A 22,829-nucleotide genomic window follows, 5' to 3' on the forward strand; every position below is an offset into this window, starting at 1 on the left:
GAGCGGATATACTGACTGGGAGAGAAAAGGGGGGCGGCGAAAGTTTAAGGCTGTCTAAGGCCGGATTGCACCTGATCCCGAGGGGAGGGATGGTTGAAAATATAGCCCGATCATTGTGTTTTAGTTCTCTTGTGTTTGTTTATGTGTTTTTGTGATCGTTTTTGTTTCCTTTTCTTCCTTGCGTCGTAGCTTAGAGTCTAGTTTAGGATTGAGTCGGTCAGGGGAGTAACCAGGCTAGAATTCGACTTATTTCTTTTTGTTTGTTCTTCACGGTTGAGGACAAGCTTGCGGTAAGTGTGAGCAGTTTGATAAGTCGTATTCTAGGCTTTGGTTACTGGTTAGTATGATGTGCATAATTGAATTATATCTGCAAAACAGTTGCGTAAGTGTGCAGGTTGAGTGTTCTAGCCAGTAGGCAAAGCTTCGGATACTTGAGGCGAAAAGGGTGCCAGGAGGGTGCAATACTGGCCAGGATGCATGCAAATAAAGGTTCGAGATGGAGAAGAAGGATAGCTGGGGTTAGTCAACCGCAATTACGGGCAGAGAAGTCATTTCGCAATGAGGTTTTACCCTAAAATCAAGGGCAAGTCTCCCTATAAAAGGAAGCCACTTGGAGAGATAAAACACGGATCTAGACACCATCATCACTCTTAGGTAGAAATCTCTCGGTAGTTCAGTTATTCAGCCCAGTCCAGATTCTCATTCCTCACCACAGCCATGATTACCTGAGTTCCAGAAGTTCGCCGGAGTTCCAATTGTTCTCATTTCAGCCAGTGTGATCGTAGTTTAGCTGTTTCATCGCCTGGAGTGGCAAACAATCTTTAATCCCTTTCGTAGTTTATTTTCACTTGCTTTTCTTACGTTGGATCTGTGAAATTTTCTATATTTTCTGACTTGGAGTATTTTGGTTGTGATCCAAACGTTTATTTGCTATGATTTTGCTTTTGATGTTTTCTTGCGTTTGATTTCCTTTCCACCTGCCTAGATAACTTAGATTCAGCTGCATTAGTAATTTTCAAGTGTTACAAGCATGTTTTCATTCTCGATTGGTAGATCTGAGTTTATAAGTCTAGATAACTTTTAGATTTTGGTTCTGAAATGGTTAAGTGTGGAAATCTAGTTTACGTGAGTTTCGCCACCTTGCATGTCAACCAGTAAGCATGATTTACAGTTTCACTAGTGTAATCTTTGGATTTGATGTTTAAATCGGTGGATCTGAGTTGTGATTTGTTGAATCTGAAGTTGTTCATAGAGTCTGGATTGTTGTTTGATTTTCGATCATGTTGTTTGGAGAAGATGATGTCCACATCCTAGTTTTGGGACCACTTTTACTTTTTGGGTTACTTTATGCTTTTTAGCTTGTACCTTACAGATCTGTCAGCCCAGTCACCACAACTACCACTTATTCTCTGATTTTCCGTTTAGTCTTTTATAGAAGCCCAGTACTTTCCGCATATTTGTCTGTTACACCCCATAAACCAATTTCCACGTACACAACCACATGTCGACCACCCTTCACCCTTCCTAGTCAGTAGAGTACCATCTTAATTTCCCGTCTAGGTAGGAACTCAACCCAAGCGTGGTAGCTAACCAACCCTTTCAGAATATCACCCCAATCACTCCAAATCGTCACCATCTCTGTGGGATTCGACCCCTACCTTCACTATACTACCCAGTAGAAGAGGGTTGAGAATTTATTGATACCAGGTTCAGGCTTAGCCAGGGATTCCATACTAATCAGTAGGATATACCTTTGCTTTAACAACACCTGACCGAAACCTGCTCTTTCATTATTTCACATGGAAGGATAAGACTATTAAACCAAGAGAGCATGACTTCATACCTCCAAGATTTGAACCCACACTTTGTCAGAGGCAATCACAGACTTGGTTGGCTGATCCCATCTCGCGCCCGGGAAGTTGACGACCTTCTTGAATGTTTTGTAGCGCGTATGGAGCACATCAACACGTCCATCTACTTCAGCCGCAGAAAATTTGACTCCGGCGATGCTCCGGATTTCCGAGGCCACACTACGCAATACACTCCATCGGGGGGAAGAGCGGGTTGTTGCATTGCATTTCACTCTGCTTGCTCACCAAAGTATCGACGAGGATTGTGTCACAATCCGCAGTCCATTTGCCTTGGTACAGGATGACCGATTGTGGATGAATATCCATGGCTTGTGATCTTCGAAGAACAGTCGAAAGTTGGGTGGTGCAAATGTCGGTCAAGTTTCACAATTAAATAGAGATATGGGCTCATCACACCCAACCTTAATTACTTCTTGAAGAAAGGCTTGTGAAGTAATTACGATTGACACATATCTACCCCAACCATAATTCATGTTAGCAATTGCAATTGGAGGAGTAAATATGAATGACATTTTTCTACCGCCGTACTTAGGGGAGTATAGCTATGTATATCCTATAAAAGATTTTTCACAATTGGAGGAATAAATAAATGATAATACTTCCAAATTCGTCTGCCCTCTCTCTTCTCATCTGCTCTGCCAATTCGTCTCATCATACGCCCGACCGGGCGAAATAATAATACAAAAACACCCGCCCGGGCTAAATGCCTTACGGGCCAGAAGAAAAACACCCGACCGGGTGGTTGGTTGTTGTGAAATCACCCGATCGGGTGATGCTTCTGAACCCCTTACGGTATACGCATTTCACCCGACCGGGTGTTTGGTTGTTGTCAAATCACCCGACCGGGTGATGCTTCTGGAGGCTCCACGGCTTCTGCAGACCAAGTGTTCGATGGAATGTTTGAGTGAGTTCTACCTAGCTTTTTTCATCCTAAACTTCGATTAAAAATGATTTGACAAGTCATACATTACATACAATTAAGTTTCAAACATTTCGCCAAAATATCAATGGACTTAGCCATCCAAATGTCCTAATTGAGATCATAGTCATACATTAACACAAAAGCAGCTAAAATATGAGAAACTATTACATAAGCTTCCCGATCAAAACACCAATCACTATGAGAAGCAAACCCATGAACCCAATCAATACATTCATTTGAAGTTGCACCATTGGCCCGCCATCGACGCAGCGGCTGCATCTCTTCTTCGTGTCTAGTCTTTTAGCCGGTTTGGACATCCTACTATCCCATTTCCCTCTTGGCTTTTCTGGTGGGCTGACGCTGACTTTGCTGTTTGCTTGAACAGGATATTTATCGTACCACAAGAACCAACCTGGGTGTTTACCGTCTACCGGGCATTTGTAGTAATATCTCCCAGCATTGGTGGCGAACTTCCTCGCACGTAGCAAAACCATCTTCCCTTCACCGCACACACAGTCGGGCCCTCCGTCATTATCATTCATTTTGCTGAAAGCAGATGAACAATAAGGACCAATAATATAAAAGGCATTATAAAAAAATAAGAGGTGGATAAAACAAAATGAGTACAACATCACATAGTTTGCAAAAACTTTCGAAAAAGATCAGTAGCTAACAACAAATCCTATCTATTCATCCATATGTTCATTGCTAGTTGCTCCCTGGTTTGAGTCCATTCGGCAGTTGGCTCGACACAATTCACATAATCAGCGCCTATGTTTTCTTCTGTGTTGCCCAACTCCGCCAAATCAGCATCATCAAGCTCCATTTCGACCGGATCAACCTCCATCTCCCACCGAATAAAATTGTGTAGTAGAAAACAACACATAATCAAGCGGATCTGAGTCTCAATTGGATAGAACGATGCACTTCGAAGGATACCCCAACGCATTTTTAAGACTGCAAAAGCTCGTTCGATTATGTTTCTTGCCTTAGTATGGCACATATTGAACATTTCTTTTGGATCCTGCGGCGACTCTGTTCCTGGGCCATACTCTTTCAGATGATAACGCACGCCACGGTATGGTGTGAGGAAGCCATTACTGTTAGCATAAGCATTATCACACAAGTAGTAACAACCTACACGTAGATCATTCAAATAACATCAGCTTGATGATTTTCTATTTAAGAACACATATTTGAATAAGTGGACTACCCCGGTATAGAACAACATACCTTGGGGCACCTTGAAACCATTATACCGGGTAACTGCATCTCTAAGAATACGGGAGTCGCCAGCACACCCTTCCCACCCGGCTAGTAGATACACGAATTGCATGTTCCGATCACACATGGCAAGGGTATTAGTCGCAATTTGCCCCTTTCTGGTTCTGTATCGGGGCTTGTCTTCATTGCTGACGAGTACGTTGATGTGTGTTCCATCAAGAGCACCAAGGCAACCCTTCAATAAAAAACCAAAATTAAGTGAGCCAATTTAGGTGAACAATTGTATAAAAATAACTTGTAGGTTAACAGCTGATAAGTGCATTACAAAGTATTATACCTTAATCCATTTCCATCTATGATCCGTGTTGTTTACGGCGACGGGAGTGGGTTTGGAAATCAGCACCGAGTGAAGGCTGAGAATTGCACAAAGCACGTTGTGCACAATGTGCGAAACATTGGCCCCAGATCGGAGGAAATGGAATTTAACCACACGGTTTTTATCATGATGAGCAAGTACCCCCAAAAACATGGCAACCTGTTCCTCGATTCCTAAACATCTCCCGATGCGCAGGCAACCCCGCGCATGTAGTATACGACATAACCGTCCAAAGGTGTTGCGGTCCATTCGCAATTTGGCGATGCAATCTGTATCACTAGCATGCACAAGTCTATCTAGGTGCTCCACTTGCGTAGGGATTTTTTTCAATATACTATACCGCTTTGCGTGGTCTATGACCTTTCTTTTTGCCAGCCGGGTGCGGGCATTAAGGTATTTGTGCAAGAAATAGGTTGTTTCAATACGATAAAGTTGCATAATGTCCTCCAATACCATGATCAGATGACCGTGTTCACTTGTGCGGCTAGACATTCCTTAATTGCAGAAATGGTGTGGATACCTCTACAATTGCACTGGCAAAATGACTTAACAGATACGTGCTCAATGATAAAGTAGCTCTACAACAAATTACAAAACAATACAGATACGTGTTCAATGATAAAGTAACTCTAGAGCAAATTACAAAACAATACCAATTCTTAGGCATTATAAACGATATCACAGCACAAATTTAATCACAACATATGCCATCCAAATGTTAAGAATTTACAGACATATACACTCTGTATCACATCACACACAGCTTCACAAATCCAAAATTTTTTAGAACACAACACATGATATGGAGTAGATGGAGAACCGACGACTTACTTGTGGAGGCTGGAGTAGAGCTTGCAGATCCTAAATTCGTCTTGGATGGGTAATTTCACGCCTGGCCGTCGTTCCCTGCGACGAACCACATAATCAATACAACACTTGGAGCCCATATCTTCGTCTAAGTTAGGGGCCTGTTTATTGCAGAAAAAATTAACCTGAAGCAGCGTTGTCGAGAATTTGGATGATCAATTTTCCTTGAGTAAAATGGCAGCGGCTCACCAATGAATTCGAATTCGACTCTGAAGCACGAATCAGGGATCTAGCTTTGACGATTTGCGAGAACACCGACCTTAATTCCGCCTCCGTCGATGGCTGCGAACTACCCAGTTATCGCCGCCGTTGTAGAGCGTTAGGGCTTCGGTCTTCCTCACAAATTGAAGAAGTGATTTCAAATTAGGGGTGAAAACCGAGCACCTCAGGGCCACATTCGACTTTTGCCATCCAATTCCTGATGCGGTTTTCGATGACATTTCAATTAGTACCATTTTGTCAATAAATGATATTGCCTTATTTACGGAGTGAACAGTGCGGGCCTTAATAAAATGCAGGGCCATCCTCATTTATATGAAGACCAGTGAACATCCAAATATGACCATAAATGAAGCCCAAACTGTCTATCTCTGAAGTAGTGAACATCTCCAAAACCTTTATTTATAGGGAAGAGGGATTATTATATACTGGATGTTTGAATTTGAAATTGGATTCTAATTTTATACCCTATTAATTTAAGTTTTAATTGTACACTCAAAATTAATAAATACTAATACAGTAGTACTACTGTTTAGTAGACATTTCATTTCTCCTACGCACATGAAACACGCACATTGCAATACCAGCAAACGCAAGAATTTGAAATTACAATTTCACATCAAGTATTTAATTTACTAAATAAATAGTTTTCAATTAAAATACTATAGTTTTAAATTCAATCACATAAAATTGTAATTACAACAAAATTAGAAATCAATTGCCAAACACACCCGTAAAAATTTTGTAATTAAAGCATACTAAATTCTGTTATCGGTGGGTGCGATCGATAAAAAAAAATCTCTTATCGATAAAACTACGTCGTTGTAGTAGCAAAACATTATCCTCTTAATTTGTCATGGCGATCATAACTGAAAAGATAAAGGTGATGTGTAATGAGAAATTAACTTTTAGCAGAAGTCTTGTCTTGTAAACGCTAAGTGTATGTTAAAATTAATTTTATTGAATTAATTAAGGTGTGATCTTATCAACAAAAAAGTGTGCTAAAGTTGAGGTTGCAAAGCGTGTAAACATAAGAAAAACATAAAAGTGGAAAACAAGTGTAGACAAAAAGAGTGAGAGAATTTATATTGATGTACTCAAAAGTTATTGTTATTACAGCATAAACACAGGAAACAGTTGTTCATGTGTGGGAAAAACAAATGATAAATGGTAAGCAAGAGCAGATCGACGCTCGAGCATTATTGGTGAGCACATCTCGAATTCAAAAAAATATCGAAACTCTTATGCCTTGTTGTGGGCGTCGTGGAGCTCCAAATCGGATTGCTGCGGGCCTTCGTCTTCATCCCAGTTGGTGGTCTTGTAGTAGTATGCGTACAACCCTAGCTGCACCATTCCAGAGATAACTCCCAAGCCATTTGGAATCTACACCCCACCAAAACAACTCATCAAAAAACATTCAATGGAGTACAATCATGGTATATATGATTGATTACCAAGATGTAGGCATCAAACTTGACGAGAGCATAGGTGGACCACACCATGCCATTGCAGAGGTTGGCCAATGACAGGTAGAAGGGCAAGTACTTCACACTCTGCGTCTTGATAACTCGTTTCTACATCGCATACAAACATGCATAAATAAATAGTTATTAATATACAAATGAATAGATTGTGAGAGAAATGCACCATGACGGTCAGGGGCGATGCGTACATCCCGATGTTCATCACGATGCAAATAAGTCCAACCAGCATGGACCTATTTGTGGTGCCATGGAGGAAGAAGAAGGTGATGAACACGACAAAGAAGAATAAAACGGCTTCTCCAGCTAGTATGAGCAACATTGCTCGCTGATTAAATAGGATTAATCAATAAATCAATTAAGTAACCAGTGATGAATGAATGAATGAATGAATACGCACGCGTTTAGCCCAGGTGTTGGAGTAGATGAAGAAGACGCCAACGTAGACGGACTCAATGACCAAGCCTATGCCATTGATGGTGATGACTAGGAGGCTGTCGGGATGCACAGCGGGCATGCCATATAAGCACCACATTGCGCAGTTGAGAGCCGTCACAAGATAAGGGTGTGGTTTAAAATGCGACACGGATTTCTCTTGCCATATCTTGTGGAATGTTGGGCTACATGCATATAATATGATTCCCAATTAATCATCAATTTGTATGATTTAAATTAATTAAGCATAGGGTTAGAAAATTACAGTGGGGAAAGGAATAGGAAGAAGGAGATCACATTTCCTGCAAATGGGATGAATTCATTATACATTAATCCAATAGATTAATATTGAAGAGAAAATTAGGGTTTGAATAACCAACCAATGATCCCCACAGTGGTCCTCAAGGCATCAGCATCCATAGCCATTTTCAAGCGCTTATGAGACTAAGATGATTAATGAGCTTTTGTTGTAAGAAACTCTTTGTTGTGAGTGATGGTGATTTGAGTGCAAAACTGAAGACATATTTATATGAAAATTCGAGATATCTTCGATGCATTCTGACCATTGAATATTAGATCTGAACTAACTAACCCAACACTTTAATTTCTCCATCGCATGGTGAGGTTTTTCGGGAGAATTGTGGTTCTTATCTATAGTCTTGCTACCTTAGTGCCACATTTATTTTAATTAATATTATTTTAATTCCACTTGTTTTATACATTATGTCATCATACATATCCAAATTAAATTACTAAATTTACACACGATTGAGATGAACCGGATCACACTTGTTTACCGTTGAAAGTATTCGCATCATATCTGAAATAGTCTTTACATAATTTATTTAAAATATTATAATTGACTTGGCTTTTTAAGAACAAAACTTGATGTGCGAGCACATCTCATATTTAATGATGGATCCGCGAATTTCTGATGTTAGTAAATGCCGGTAGAGAATGAAGATTACGACACAAAGAATTTACGTGGTTCGATTTACTGAAGTAAATCTACGTCCACGGGAAGAAGGGAGGGCAAGATTGTATTGCTTTGATGGATCCGCGAATTTCTGATGTTAGTAAATGCCGGTAGAGAATGAAGATTACGACACAAAGAATTTACGTGGTTCGATTTACTGAAGTAAATCTACGTCCACGGGAAGAAGGGAGGGCAAGATTGTATTGCTTGATCTGGGATTACAGCTTACAACACAGACTTGCTATATGGTATTTTATCTCTAGAGAGCTTAACCTTTTTCTATCTGATCTAAGTTCTATTTATACATTGAACTAAGGTCGTGGTTTGCAGCCCCACTAACAAGATCGTGGGTGAGCAATAACTGCTCAATAACTGCTTCGTACCACTAAATAGATCGTGGGTATAGCGGAGGTCGTGGGGGCCTTTCATGAGTCCACTAACTCCTAGTTCGGTCGAATGCTGAGACCGAACTGCTGGACTTTACCGATCAGCTCTTGCCGATCTGAGAGGAGAGCTTGACTGGTCGGCTTTTACCGAGCTGTAGGCTGAGTCCGAACTCTTTGGTCGTGCCGAACTCTTTGGTGCCGAACAGATACTCTTTCTTGGGCTCTGGGCTGATGGGCCGTCACTGTTATTGGGCTTGCCATTAGGGTTTAGTTCGTACCCCATCACTACCCCCCCCGAAAAGCGAAGTGAATCACTTCGGCGAGGTGAGTCACTTCGGCATTCTGGATAATGGTAAGGGGGAGGCTGACGTCAGGGGACGTGCCTTGCGCTTGCCTGCATTAAATGCGACAGTAAAATCCGGCCGTTGAATCCTGAAAAGGTGGGATTCGAAACGGCGCAACGATCTCGAAATCTTTCCCGAATCTGATAAATATGCTCTTTCTTCCTCATTTGAACACTTTTGCTGTTGCGTCTTCTATACTCTCTCTTTCTCGAGAAATTTTCTTCCGCTTTCAAGAGCTTCTTCAGACTTTCTTCACCTTCAAAAAGTAAGAAAAATGGCTTCTATTTCCTCTTCGGAGTCGGGTAGCGGTAGGAAAGGGGGCAAGGGGTCTTCTGGCCGGAAAGAGTCCGGGGAGAAGACCGTAGAGTATTTCCATAGTATTTTGAGTAAGGATACTGTGGTATCCCTACCCGAAAAATACTTTTTTCCTGGGGGGAGGGCGGTGGTACCTGACGGTGATCATAGGGCTGACTCCCCGCCGGAGGGTTACGCCACCGTGTACGAGGCCTGCTTAGAATGCGGGCTTCGTTTCCCCCTCCCTTCTGCCTTTATAGATTTACTAGATTTTTTTCAGCTTCCTTTAGGCCAGGTGACTCCGAACTCTTGGAGGCACTTGTCGGCCTTCGCTGCCGAACTCCGTAGGTTAGGAAGGGATTTGTCTTTGAAGGCGATCCTTAAATTCTTTCAATTTAAGAGGAAGGGGTCTTGGTTTTACTTGATCCCTGTACAGCCCTTTAGGGCCTTTTGTAAAACGAAGTGGCCGAAGTGGCAAAACCGCTTCTTCTATTATGATAGGACCGCGGCTCCTAGTTTTCCTTGGAGAGGGCCGAAGTCCGTTATCCGTCATCCTCGGCCTGAACCGTTGGACGAGCTCGATGGCGAGCTCAACAAGATTCCCATAGTTAGGAAACAATACACGGAGTCTGAGCTCGTCAGGGGCGACGTCGTGTTCGACATCTCGTCTTCGGACGAAGAGGCCGAGGGTGAGGATTTCTCTTTATCTTTATGCTCTACTGCTTTAACGAAGAAAACTAACCTTGCTTTCTTGCTTTTTGGCAGTGTACATGCTGAACAAGGCTATCCGAAAGTCCTCCGAGCTTGTGGAGCCGGAGAGGCAGAGAGCCCCTCGCTCGGCGTCTGAAGCCGAGAAGAATCCGAAGAGGCAAAGAACCTCTTCTTCGGATCCGAAAGAGCCGGAGCCGTGTTCGGCTAAAGGGAAGGGGAAATTTCATGAGTCCCCAAGAGTGCCGGGGAAAGAACTGGTCATCTCCGAGGTGGTTGCAGACATCCCGGAACACGTCCCTGAGCCTTTTCAATGGCCGACGAATTTTGTGGAGGTAAGCTTTCTGACTTGGCTTCTTTTCCACATTTTTTGATGGCCATTGTGTTGAGTTTTTTCCTTGTTCATCTTCAGAGAGCCAAGCTCGTCTCCGTGGAGCTCTCCAAAGCATCCCACGACTACGAGGAGATGCAGAAGGAGTTGCATCTTGCTCGTAGTCTGGCCGAACAGGCTGAGGCCAAATTTGAGAGGGCCCGAGCTGCTAGGATTTCGGCACAGGATGAAGCCCGGTCAGCCAAAAACCAGCTCATCATCCTGCAAGAGCAGACGAAGCACCGGGAGGCTCAGAAGGAGGCTGCCGCCGTGGCTGCCCAGGGGGAGGCTCTCCGTGTTTACACGGAGAAACTCTTTTTGAGCAGCCAGTTCTCGGCCTTTGTCGGTAGTCTGGTAAGGCTAATTACCGATAAGGGCGAGCAGGGGGCCGACGTCGTGCTGCCTCTGTACAGCCGAGAGATAGCAGCTCGGCTTCAGAATCTGCCGCTCCTTGAGGAGCTCGCTTCATCCTCGGTCCTGCTTTCTGCAGACCGAGTCCGGAGTTGTCGAGCTGATCGGGACGAGAACCTGGAGGCTATCTTTGCCTCCGTGGGACCCGTTTCTCCCGCTTCGACTTACAACGGAGAGGGTGAGGCCGAGCCGTTGGAGGTGGAGGCCGAAGTCGAGCGGGCCGGGCATCCGGAGAAGGAAGCCGATCAGGAGGCGGAGGCGAGGCCGGCAGGATGCGAGGCTGAGGTAGCTCAGGAGAAAGAAGCTGAACCAGACCAAGGAGCCGGAGACGAAGCTGGTGGAGTATGATTTCGTCTCCCTTCTCTTAGTCTAGTTTCTTCCTTGTAAAATGGCCTTGAAGCCCTCCTAGTGTAAAAAATTTTCCTTGTGAATGAAAAATTCTCTACACTTGTCTTCGTATAGCTTTTCGTACTCGCCTTTATTCCTGTTGTATTTTACTATCTGCTCGGTACAGCTGCCGAACTAATATAGCTGCTTTGTACTCAAGGAGATGGAGATACTTCACTGGAAACGGCTGTACTCTTCGGCTTTAGACGAAGCTGAGAAAAGAGCTATAGCCGATCAGACGAAGAATGACGAGCTTCTGGCTCGTTTAGTGAAGCTGGAGGCCGATAATAAGGACTTAGAGTCCGATAAGAAGGATCTGGAGGCCGAGCTGAATACGACCATTGCTGAGAGGACTGCGTACGAGGATTACATCCGTGTGCGCGGGGGAGTGACCATATCAGATGTTCAGAGTCGAGTTGACGAACTGTGGGAGGAATATCATGTACTCCGGAGGAACAATGCGCTGGAGAGCTCGGCTTGCCAACAAGTTGTGAAATCATTGCGGCGCTGGGCTTCTCGGTACAACATTGTTCTTTCTCGGCGCCCCTCCATAGAAAGATTCCTTCGGCATATCGTGCCAACAGATGCTCGCACTCCAGATCAAACCTCTGGTTCCCTTGTTCAAAACCCTACTCCCAGTCAACAACGAACTCCGGAACAGCCGGAAACGTCAAGACGAGAACGGGCTCAGGAGCAACCGGAATCGTCAAGACAGGGACGGACTGAAATTCGCCGAGGAGTTGTGACTATGAGCGAGCAAGATCAGCAGATGCTTATTGCAGAGACTCTTCATCGCCGAGGTGTTAGGACTTCTCGGGCTCGGGGAAGAGGCGTTGGGTCGAGGATAGCATCTCGTCGACCTGCTTATTCTTCATCTGCTCGGAACAACCGAACTCGGCTTCCAGAGGATTTCGCAGATAGGTGGCTTAACTTCAGCAACCCTGGACAGTAGAATAGTCCTTTGTAATAGCGTAACGCCATTTTGTAGGGTAGCGGAGTTGTATGCCGAACAAGATTTGAAAAATGAAATTTTGTTTTCGCTTCTAACACTGTATTTACAGCTTAGCGAAAAAATTTCATCGTACTTGTCCTCGGTCTTATGAAGTAAACTTCTTTGACCGGACTTGGTCCTTGGTCTTATGAAGTAAACTTCTTTGACCGGACTCGTCTTTGGTCTGATGAAATAAACATCTTTGACCGGACTCGTCTTTGGTCTGATGAAATAAACATCTTTGACCGGACTCGTCTTTGGTCTGATGAAATAAACATCTTTGACCGGACTCGTCTTTGGTCTGATGAAATAAACATCTTTGACCGGACTCGTCTTTGGTCTGATGAAATAAACATCTTTGACCGGACTCGTCTTTGGTCTGATGAAATAAACATCTTTGACCGGACTTGGTTTGTGTTCTAATTTGGCGATTTTTGTCGCCGGGATCGAACTTTCCCTTGTCCTAATTCGGCGAGTTTTATCGCGTGGATCGGACTTTCCCAGTTAACCGAAGTGGTCTTATGCAGTAAACCTTTTTGACTAGACATGGTCGTCCCCGGTCTTATGAGGTAAACTTCTTTGACCGAACTTGGTCGTCCTAATTCGGCGAGGCTTATCGCGTGGATCGGACTTTCCCTTATTGCAGTTCGTTTCAGACGAAGTGCTTATTTCTTAAGCCGAATTGTGGTCTTGTATCTTCCTGAGAAGCTTGGACTCACAATCGTTGGCTTATTGCAGTTCGTTTCAGACGAAGTGCTTGTTAAGCTGAATTGCGGTCTTGTATCCTCCTTGGAAGCTTGGACTCACAATCGTTGGCTTATTGCAGTTCGTTTCAGACGGACTGCTTGTTAAGCTGAATTGTGGTCTTATATCCTCCTTAGAAGCTTGGACTCACAATAGTCTTTAATAATCGATCTAAAAAGGGGATCAGTCTTTAAAGAACGATATACCTTGGTACCATTTGTAAGAGACGACAAGCACATAGAGACAAAACACATAGAGAAAAAATGAAAAAGATGAAAGAAAAAAACTTTAAACTTTTTATAAAACGACAAGTAAAAGGTACAAGTAAAAAACAAACAAATAAAAACATGTACCCCTATGACCGAACTAGACACAAGACAGACTGACCGGACTTTGTCTCTTACAAGTGGAACTTCTTGAGGTTGGAGACGTGCCATGTTCGGGGTACTTGTTCTCCTGACATGTGAGTCAATTTATAAGACCCTTTGCCGAGGACTTCTGACACCCGATATGGACCCTCCCATGTGGGTTCGAGTTTGCCCAGCTTTTCTGCTCGGCTTACTTCGTTGTTTCTCAAGACGAGATCTCCCACTTGAAATTGAAGCTTTTTCACCCTTTGGTTATAATACCGGGCTACTTGCTCCTTATACTTGGCTGCTTTTATGCACGCCAATTCTCTTCTTTCTTCGGCGAGATCTAGTTCTGCTCTCAGTCCGTCGTCATTCATTTCTGAGGAGAAATTTAGAGTTCGGGGACTGGGTACGCCGATCTCCACCGGAATTACGGCTTCAGTGCCGTACACCAGACTATACGGAGTTTCACCGTTGGAGGTTTTGGGTGTAGTTCGGTAGGACCATAGGACTTGAGGGAGATTTTCTACCCATTGTCCTTTGGCTTGTTCTAACCGGGCTTTTAACCCTTTCACCAGAATCCGGTTCGTTACTTCCGTTTGTCCGTTTGCTTGGGGATGGGAGACCGAAGTGAACCGCTGTTGAATGTTCAGCTCTTGGCACCAATTCTTGAACGTCTTGTCGGTGAACTGGGTCCCATTATCCGAGATGAGGATGTGGGGTATGCCAAATCGGCACACTATGTTCTTCCAGACGAAGTCCAATGCCTTTGAGCTCGTTATCGTAGCTAATGGTTCCGCCTCCACCCACTTCGTGAAGTAGTCCACGGCAACGATAAGGAATTTCATTTGCCGAGGAGCTTGAGGAAGTGGTCCCACTATGTCTATGCCCCATTGCATGAAAGGCCAAGGGCTTTGCATAGTGTATAGATCGGTCTGCGGCATCCTTGGGACATTTGCATGAATTTGGCACTTCGTACACTTCTTGACGAGCTGCACTGCCTCTTGTACCATGGTTGGCCAATAATATCCCCATCTCAGAACTTTTTTAGCTAAAGCTCTGGCTCCGATGTGGCTACCGCACGATCCTTCATGAACTTCTCTGAGGATGTAGTCCGTCTCTTCTGGTCCTACGCACCGCAATAACGGCTGGAGGTAAGACTTTCTAAAGAGGACTCCTTCATGAAGTTCGTACCGAAGTGCTCGGCACGTGATCTTCCGAGCTTCTCTCTTATCCTCGGGCAATTGTCCTTGATCCAGATACTGCAAGATCGGCGTCATCCAGTTCGGCGAGCTGGATACTGAATGTACCTCGGCTTCATCAATGCTTCGATGCATTAATTCTTCCGCCTTTGAGCTCGGATCTGAGGCCAACTTACTTAAGGTATCTGCTCGGCTATTTTCCGCTCTGGGAATGCGGATTATCCGAAAATAGGAGAAACTTCGGCTGATGCTTTGCGCTTTGTCCAAATACTTCTTCATTCTCTCGTCACGAGCTTCACTTGTACCCAACATGTGATTTACTATGACTTGTGAATCACAATGGACTTTGAGAGATTTGACGAACAGACTTTGCGCTAGCTGGAGTCCGGCCAGGAGGGCTTCGTACTCGGCTTCATTATTAGTAGTGGGGAATAGGAACCGAAGTGAGTAGGTTACCTCGTGTCCGTCGGGAGCGACAAGTAAAATACCAGCTCCACTTCCCATCTTGTTTGAAGCTCCATCTACGAATCCGCTCCAGCAGTCCGGCGGCTCTACTTCGGATTCCAAGGGCTGTGCTAGTTCGGCATTGGCAGAATCCTTCTGTTCGGCAATAACAGGAATTGCTTGATCGAACTTTGCTTCTGCAAGAAAATCTGCCAAGGCTTGTCCCTTGATGGCTTTCCGAGGTAGATATTCAATTGTGTGCTCTCCCAACTCTATAGCCCACTTGGCGATTCTGCCTGATGCTTCTGGTTTGGTCAACACTTGCCGAAGTGGCAGATCAGTTAAGACGCATACCTTGTGAGCATAGAAGTATGGCCGCAGTCTCCTTGCTGCATTTACTAATGCCAGAGCAATCTTTTCCAGAGGTTGATACCTGGTTTCTGGACCTCTTAATGCTCGGCTTGTAAAATAGATGGGAAGCTGCTTTAGGCCTTCTTCTCGTACAAGCACCGCGCTGATGGTTTGATCCGATGCCGCTAAGTATAAGAATATTACTTCGGCTTCGGTTGGAGCAGAGAGAAGAGGAAGCTCGGCTAGATAACTTTTGAGCTCGTCAAAGGCCTTTTTCTGCTCGGCTCCCCACTCGAACTTTGGTGCCTTTTTCAACACCTTGAAGAACGGCAGTTGCTTTTCGGCTGCTTGGGAAAGGAATCGATTCAGTGCGGCTAGACATCCGGTTAGCCTTTGCACGTCATGTATGGACTTCGGCATTGCCATGTTCTGAACGACTTGAACTTTTGAGGGGTTTGCCTTGAGTCCGTCCTTTGAAACCCAACAACCCAGAAACTTTCCCGAATCTACCAAAAAGGTACACTTTTGGGGATTAAGTTTGAGGTTGGCTTTCTTGAGCACGTTGAGAGTGGACTTGAGGTTGTGCTCGTACTCCGAAGTGCTTTTGCTTTTGACGACTATATCGTCAACATACACTTCGACCTCCTTTCCAATCAGGTGCCGAAAAAGCTTGTCTACCATCCTTTGATAAGTGGCTCCGGCATTCTTTAAACCGAATGGCATCTTTTTATAAGCGAAAATGCCGAAATCAGTAATGAAGGCCGTTTTTGAAGCGTCAATCTCATCCATTAAAACTTGATGGTATCCTTTGTACAGATCAAGAAAACAAAAAATTTCAAAGCCTATCAAAGCTTCTACTTTTTTATCTATGTTCGGAAGGGGATAGCAATCTTTGGGACAGTGCTTATTTAGATCGGTGAAATCTATGCACATCCGCCATCCTCCTTCCTTTTTCTTGATCATGACAGGATTGGCCACCCACGAAGGATACTTCACTTCGAATAACACATCCGCCTTCAATAATTGACGGACTTCGTCATGGATGACTTGACTTCGTTCTGCCGCAAAGAGTCTTTGCTTCTGTTTTATCGGCCGGACTGAAGGATCAATATTTAACCGATGAGTGATTACCTCGGGGGGCACTCCGGTCATGTCCAACGGAGACCATGCAAAGACGTCTTTATACTCCTTAAGGAGCTGGATGGTTTTTTCCCGAAGTAGGGGCGTTCCCGCGAAGCCGATCTTAACCGTTCTGGATGGATCGTCTTCGTACAGCTGAACTGTCATCGAGTTCGGCTCCGGTAGGACTTCGGTCATCGCCTCTGACTCCGGCTGCTGTGATTGCTATGCTTGGTGGTGCCGATCTGACTGCTCGGCACTTCTAAGCGCAATTTGCAGACATTCCTTTGCTCTCTTTTGGTCACCTCGGATGACCGCTATCCCTCCTTTAGTAGGGATCTTGATGGTGAGGTGATAGGTGGAGCAAACGGCCCGAACTGTGTTGAGCCAGTCTCTTCCCAGGATGACGTTGTACGGGGACCGAGCTTTCACCACGAAAAACTCAATCATCGTACTGGAGCTAGTAGGCGCTTTCCCCACCGTGATCGGAAGGCTGATAATACCTTCAGGGCGGGTGTCCTCCTGGGTGAAGCTCTTCAGGGGAAGCGGAGCCGGACTGAGCCGAGCTGGGTCCACTTCTAGTTTGTCGAAGCACTCTTTAAAAAGAATGCTAACCGACGCTCCTGTATCCACAAACACCCTGTGGATCAGTTTGTTTGCCACTCCGGCTTGGATGACAATGGCGTCTTGGTGAGGAGAGATGGCCGGGACGGGATCAGCAGCCGAGAACGTAATCACTTCGTCCTGCTTCAGCCTTTTATGCGTTGGCTCCTCTCGATTGGAGCCTCTGCGTTCTGACTTTAGGGACGACTTGGTCTTCCCGGCAGGGAGCGCGTCAATAGTCTGGATTACTCCATCATATTGCGGCTCGTCATCGTCTTCGGGATCCGGCTGCCTTTTCGGATCCTGAGGAGCGCAGTTCGCACCACTCTGCTTTTTATTCTTCTTTGGCTGCTTGCTTCGGTATTTTTTCAATGTCCCTGCCTTCACAAGAACATCGATACCTGCAGCCAAGTTTCTGCACTCCTCAGTATCGTGACCGTGGTCTTGATGGTAGGAGCAGTAGCTATCCTGTGGTCGGCGCGCGGCTGATTTCGTCATCCGCTTTGGCTTTTCGAATAGGTCAGAGTGCAGTTCGAAAATTTCCGCTCTCGGCTTGTTCAGCGGTACGAACTGAGCGGGCGACTTCTCGGGATTGAGACGAGGTCCCAATCTGTCTTGCACCGGAGCCCTTTGAATTCTTTCAAATGGAGTCCGGCGAGGATGCCCCTGATCGCTATGATCGGGCTTCCTTCTGTCTCCTCGGGTCGATGAGCTGTCTAACGACCGTTTGCGACGGTCTGCCTCATCGGCCCGGGAGTACTGGTCCGCAATGTCCCACATTTCCTGAGCTGTCTGCGGACCGCACTCAACGAGCTTCCTGTAGAGAGCTCCGGGCAGGATTCCATTTTGGAATGCCGAGATGACAAGCAGATCGTTGAGATCGTCTACTTGCAGGCATTCCTTGTGGAATCTTGTCATAAAGTCGCTGATTTTTTCGTCGCGACCTTGACGAATGGAAAGCAGCTGAGCCGAAGTGATTCGGGCTTCTGCTTTCTGAAAGAACCTCCTGTGGAAGGCATCCATTAGATCTCGGTAAGATCTGATGCTGCCCTGGGGGAGGCTATCGAACCACCTTCTCGCGTTCCCGATGAGCAGCTCGGGAAACAGCTTGCACATGTGGACCTCGTTGAGACCCTGGTTCGCCATGTTATATTGATAGCGCCCCAAGAAATCGTGAGGGTCCACGAGCCCGTCGTAAGTCATCGACGGAGTTCGGTAGTTCTGTGGTAGGGGAGTTCGGGTGATGTCGTCCGAGAACGGAGTCTTCAGTGCTCCGTACACGGCGAATCCGATATCTCGTCGGTATGGAGGAGATTGAGTTCTCCTGTGATTCCGGTACCGAGGAGGAGCTGGAACATGTGGGGGACGGGGATTCTTTCTCCTGGGAGATGCGACACTACTGCGGTAGTGACTTTCTTGTGCAGAGGGGGAAGGAGAATCCGTCGTTTTCGTCTCCGGCTGCTTTTGGCTTCTTCGCAGGAAGGTTAAGAATTCCTCCTGCTTCGCCGCCAAAAACTGCTTGACAGCCTCATTCAAATCGGGCTGCTGGGAAGATTCAGTGGGACGATTTTTGGAGCGGCTTGTTCCTTCGCCATGAGAACTGGTGGTGGATTTATCCCTAGGCTGTTTTCCAGACCTATGGGATGGATTGGCTTCCTCCTGGTTCTCACGGGCAGGAATACGGGTACTCTGCGATCTGGTATGCATTTTTTGGGCGGAAAAAATGGATCAAAAATTCGCTTTATCACAAATTTTGTTCTCTGTTTCCCACAGACGGCGCCAGTGATGGATCCGCGAATTTCTGATGTTAGTAAATGCCGGTAGAGAATGAAGATTACGACACAAAGAATTTACGTGGTTCGATTTACTGAAGTAAATCTACGTCCACGGGAAGAAGGGAGGGCAAGATTGTATTGCTTGATCTGGGATTACAGCTTACAACACAGACTTGCTATATGGTATTTTATCTCTAGAGAGCTTAACCTTTTTCTATCTGATCTAAGTTCTATTTATACATTGAACTAAGGTCGTGGTTTGCAGCCCCACTAACAAGATCGTGGGTGAGCAATAACTGCTTCGTACCACTAAATAGATCGTGGGTATAGCGGAGGTCGTGGGGGCCTTTCATGAGTCCACTAACTCCTAGTTCGGTCGAATGCTGAGACCGAACTGCTGGACTTTACCGATCAGCTCTTGCCGATCTGAGAGGAGAGCTTGACTGGTCGGCTTTTACCGAGCTGTAGGCTGAGTCCGAACTCTTTGGTCGTGCCGAACTCTTTGGTGCCGAACAGATACTCTTTCTTGGGCTCTGGGCTGATGGGCCGTCACTGTTATTGGGCTTGCCATTAGGGTTTAGTTCGTACCCCATCATGCTTGATCTGGGATTACAGCTTACAACACAGACTTGCTATATGGTATTTTATCTCTAGAGAGCTTAACCTTTTTCTATCTGATCTAAGTTCTATTTATACATTGAACTAAGGTCGTGGTTTGCAGCCCCACTAACAAGATCGTGGGTGAGCAATAACTGCTCAATAACTGCTTCGTACCACTAAATAGATCGTGGGTATAGCGGAGGTCGTGGGGGCCTTTCATGAGTCCACTAACTCCTAGTTCGGTCGAATGCTGAGACCGAACTGCTGGACTTTACCGATCAGCTCTTGCCGATCTGAGAGGAGAGCTTGACTGGTCGGCTTTTACCGAGCTGTAGGCTGAGTCCGAACTCTTTGGTCGTGCCGAACTCTTTGGTGCCGAACAGATACTCTTTCTTGGGCTCTGGGCTGATGGGCCGTCACTGTTATTGGGCTTGCCATTAGGGTTTAGTTCGTACCCCATCACTACCCCCCCCCGAAAAGCGAAGTGAATCACTTCGGCGAGGTGAGTCACTTCGGCATTCTGGATAATGGTAAGGGGGAGGCTGACGTCAGGGGACGTGCCTTGCGCGTGCCTGCATTAAATGCGACAGTAAAATCCGGCCGTTGAATCCTGAAAAGGTGGGATTCGAAACGGCGCAACGATCTCGAAATCTTTCCCGAATCTGATAAATATGCTCTTTCTTCCTCATTTGAACACTTTTGCTGTTGCGTCTTCTATACTCTCTCTTTCTCGAGAAATTTTCTTCCGCTTTCAAGAGCTTCTTCAGACTTTCTTCACCTTCAAAAAGTAAGAAAAATGGCTTCTATTTCCTCTTCGGAGTCGGGTAGCGGTAGGAAAGGGGGCAAGGGGTCTTCTGGCCGGAAAGAGTCCGGGGAGAAGACCGTAGAGTATTTCCATAGTATTTTGAGTAAGGATACTGTGGTATCCCTACCCGAAAAATACTTTTTTCCTGGGGGGAGGGCGGTGGTACCTGACGGTGATCATAGGGCTGACTCCCCGCCGGAGGGTTACGCCACCGTGTACGAGGCCTGCTTAGAATGCGGGCTTCGTTTCCCCCTCCCTTCTGCCTTTATAGATTTACTAGATTTTTTTCAGCTTCCTTTAGGCCAGGTGACTCCGAACTCTTGGAGGCACTTGTCGGCCTTCGCTGCCGAACTCCGTAGGTTAGGAAGGGATTTGTCTTTGAAGGCGATCCTTAAATTCTTTCAATTTAAGAGGAAGGGGTCTTGGTTTTACTTGATCCCTGTACAGCCCTTTAGGGCCTTTTGTAAAACGAAGTGGCCGAAGTGGCAAAACCGCTTCTTCTATTATGATAGGACCGCGGCTCCTAGTTTTCCTTGGAGAGGGCCGAAGTCCGTTATCCGTCATCCTCGGCCTGAACCGTTGGACGAGCTCGATGGCGAGCTCAACAAGATTCCCATAGTTAGGAAACAATACACGGAGTCTGAGCTCGTCAGGGGCGACGTCGTGTTCGACATCTCGTCTTCGGACGAAGAGGCCGAGGGTGAGGATTTCTCTTTATCTTTATGCTCTACTGCTTTAACGAAGAAAACTAACCTTGCTTTCTTGCTTTTTGGCAGTGTACATGCTGAACAAGGCTATCCGAAAGTCCTCCGAGCTTGTGGAGCCGGAGAGGCAGAGAGCCCCTCGCTCGGCGTCTGAAGCCGAGAAGAATCCGAAGAGGCAAAGAACCTCTTCTTCGGATCCGAAAGAGCCGGAGCCGTGTTCGGCTAAAGGGAAGGGGAAATTTCATGAGTCCCCAAGAGTGCCGGGGAAAGAACTGGTCATCTCCGAGGTGGTTGCAGACATCCCGGAACACGTCCCTGAGCCTTTTCAATGGCCGACGAATTTTGTGGAGGTAAGCTTTCTGACTTGGCTTCTTTTCCACATTTTTTGATGGCCATTGTGTTGAGTTTTTTCCTTGTTCATCTTCAGAGAGCCAAGCTCGTCTCCGTGGAGCTCTCCAAAGCATCCCACGACTACGAGGAGATGCAGAAGGAGTTGCATCTTGCTCGTAGTCTGGCCGAACAGGCTGAGGCCAAATTTGAGAGGGCCCGAGCTGCTAGGATTTCGGCACAGGATGAAGCCCGGTCAGCCAAAAACCAGCTCATCATCCTGCAAGAGCAGACGAAGCACCGGGAGGCTCAGAAGGAGGCTGCCGCCGTGGCTGCCCAGGGGGAGGCTCTCCGTGTTTACACGGAGAAACTCTTTTTGAGCAGCCAGTTCTCGGCCTTTGTCGGTAGTCTGGTAAGGCTAATTACCGATAAGGGCGAGCAGGGGGCCGACGTCGTGCTGCCTCTGTACAGCCGAGAGATAGCAGCTCGGCTTCAGAATCTGCCGCTCCTTGAGGAGCTCGCTTCATCCTCGGTCCTGCTTTCTGCAGACCGAGTCTGGAGTTGTCGAGCTGATCGGGACGAGAACCTGGAGGCTATCTTTGCCTCCGTGGGACCCGTTTCTCCCGCTTCGACTTACAACGGAGAGGGTGAGGCCGAGCCGTTGGAGGTGGAGGCCGAAGTCGAGCGGGCCGGGCATCCGGAGAAGGAAGCCGATCAGGAGGCGGAGGCGAGGCCGGCAGGATGCGAGGCTGAGGTAGCTCAGGAGAAAGAAGCTGAACCAGACCAAGGAGCCGGAGACGAAGCTGGTGGAGTATGATTTCGTCTCCCTTCTCTTAGTCTAGTTTCTTCCTTGTAAAATGGCCTTGAAGCCCTCCTAGTGTAAAAAATTTTCCTTGTGAATGAAAAATTCTCTACACTTGTCTTCGTATAGCTTTTCGTACTCGCCTTTATTCCTGTTGTATTTTACTATCTGCTCGGTACAGCTGCCGAACTAATATAGCTGCTTTGTACTCAAGGAGATGGAGATACTTCACTGGAAACGGCTGTACTCTTCGGCTTTAGACGAAGCTGAGAAAAGAGCTATAGCCGATCAGACGAAGAATGACGAGCTTCTGGCTCGTTTAGTGAAGCTGGAGGCCGATAATAAGGACTTAGAGTCCGATAAGAAGGATCTGGAGGCCGAGCTGAATACGACCATTGCTGAGAGGACTGCGTACGAGGATTACATCCGTGTGCGCGGGGGAGTGACCATATCAGATGTTCAGAGTCGAGTTGACGAACTGTGGGAGGAATATCATGTACTCCGGAGGAACAATGCGCTGGAGAGCTCGGCTTGCCAACAAGTTGTGAAATCATTGCGGCGCTGGGCTTCTCGGTACAACATTGTTCTTTCTCGGCGCCCCTCCATAGAAAGATTCCTTCGGCATATCGTGCCAACAGATGCTCGCACTCCAGATCAAACCTCTGGTTCCCTTGTTCAAAACCCTACTCCCAGTCAACAACGAACTCCGGAACAGCCGGAAACGTCAAGACGAGAACGGGC

General features: G+C 46.2%; 2 protein-coding genes across 2 annotated transcripts; both read right to left on the reverse strand.

Moving 5' to 3' along the window:
• Window positions 1–3,475: 3,475 nt before the first annotated feature.
• Window positions 3,476–4,885, reverse strand: LOC121760805. The gene is made up of 3 exons (XM_042156419.1): window positions 4,355–4,885; window positions 4,027–4,252; window positions 3,476–3,930 (listed from the first exon to the last, which is right to left on the reverse strand). Exons 1-3 carry the CDS (start codon window positions 4,883–4,885, stop codon window positions 3,476–3,478), a joined length of 1,212 nt encoding a protein of 403 aa, XP_042012353.1.
• A 1,653-nt stretch (window positions 4,886–6,538) lies between these two features.
• LOC121761530 (bidirectional sugar transporter SWEET5-like) lies at window positions 6,539–7,873 on the reverse strand. Its single transcript, XM_042157172.1, has 6 exons — window positions 7,776–7,873; window positions 7,661–7,697; window positions 7,361–7,580; window positions 7,127–7,288; window positions 6,934–7,053; window positions 6,539–6,862 (listed from the first exon to the last, which is right to left on the reverse strand). The coding sequence occupies exons 1-6, from the start codon at window positions 7,819–7,821 to the stop codon at window positions 6,722–6,724; spliced, it is 726 nt and encodes a 241-aa protein (XP_042013106.1). The 5' UTR covers window positions 7,822–7,873; the 3' UTR covers window positions 6,539–6,721.
• Between the last annotated feature and the right edge of the window lie 14,956 nt (window positions 7,874–22,829).

This window comes from Salvia splendens, chromosome 13, assembly GCF_004379255.2.
Source record: "Salvia splendens isolate huo1 chromosome 13, SspV2, whole genome shotgun sequence".
In the NCBI taxonomy this organism is placed as follows: Eukaryota; Viridiplantae; Streptophyta; class Magnoliopsida; order Lamiales; family Lamiaceae; genus Salvia; species Salvia splendens.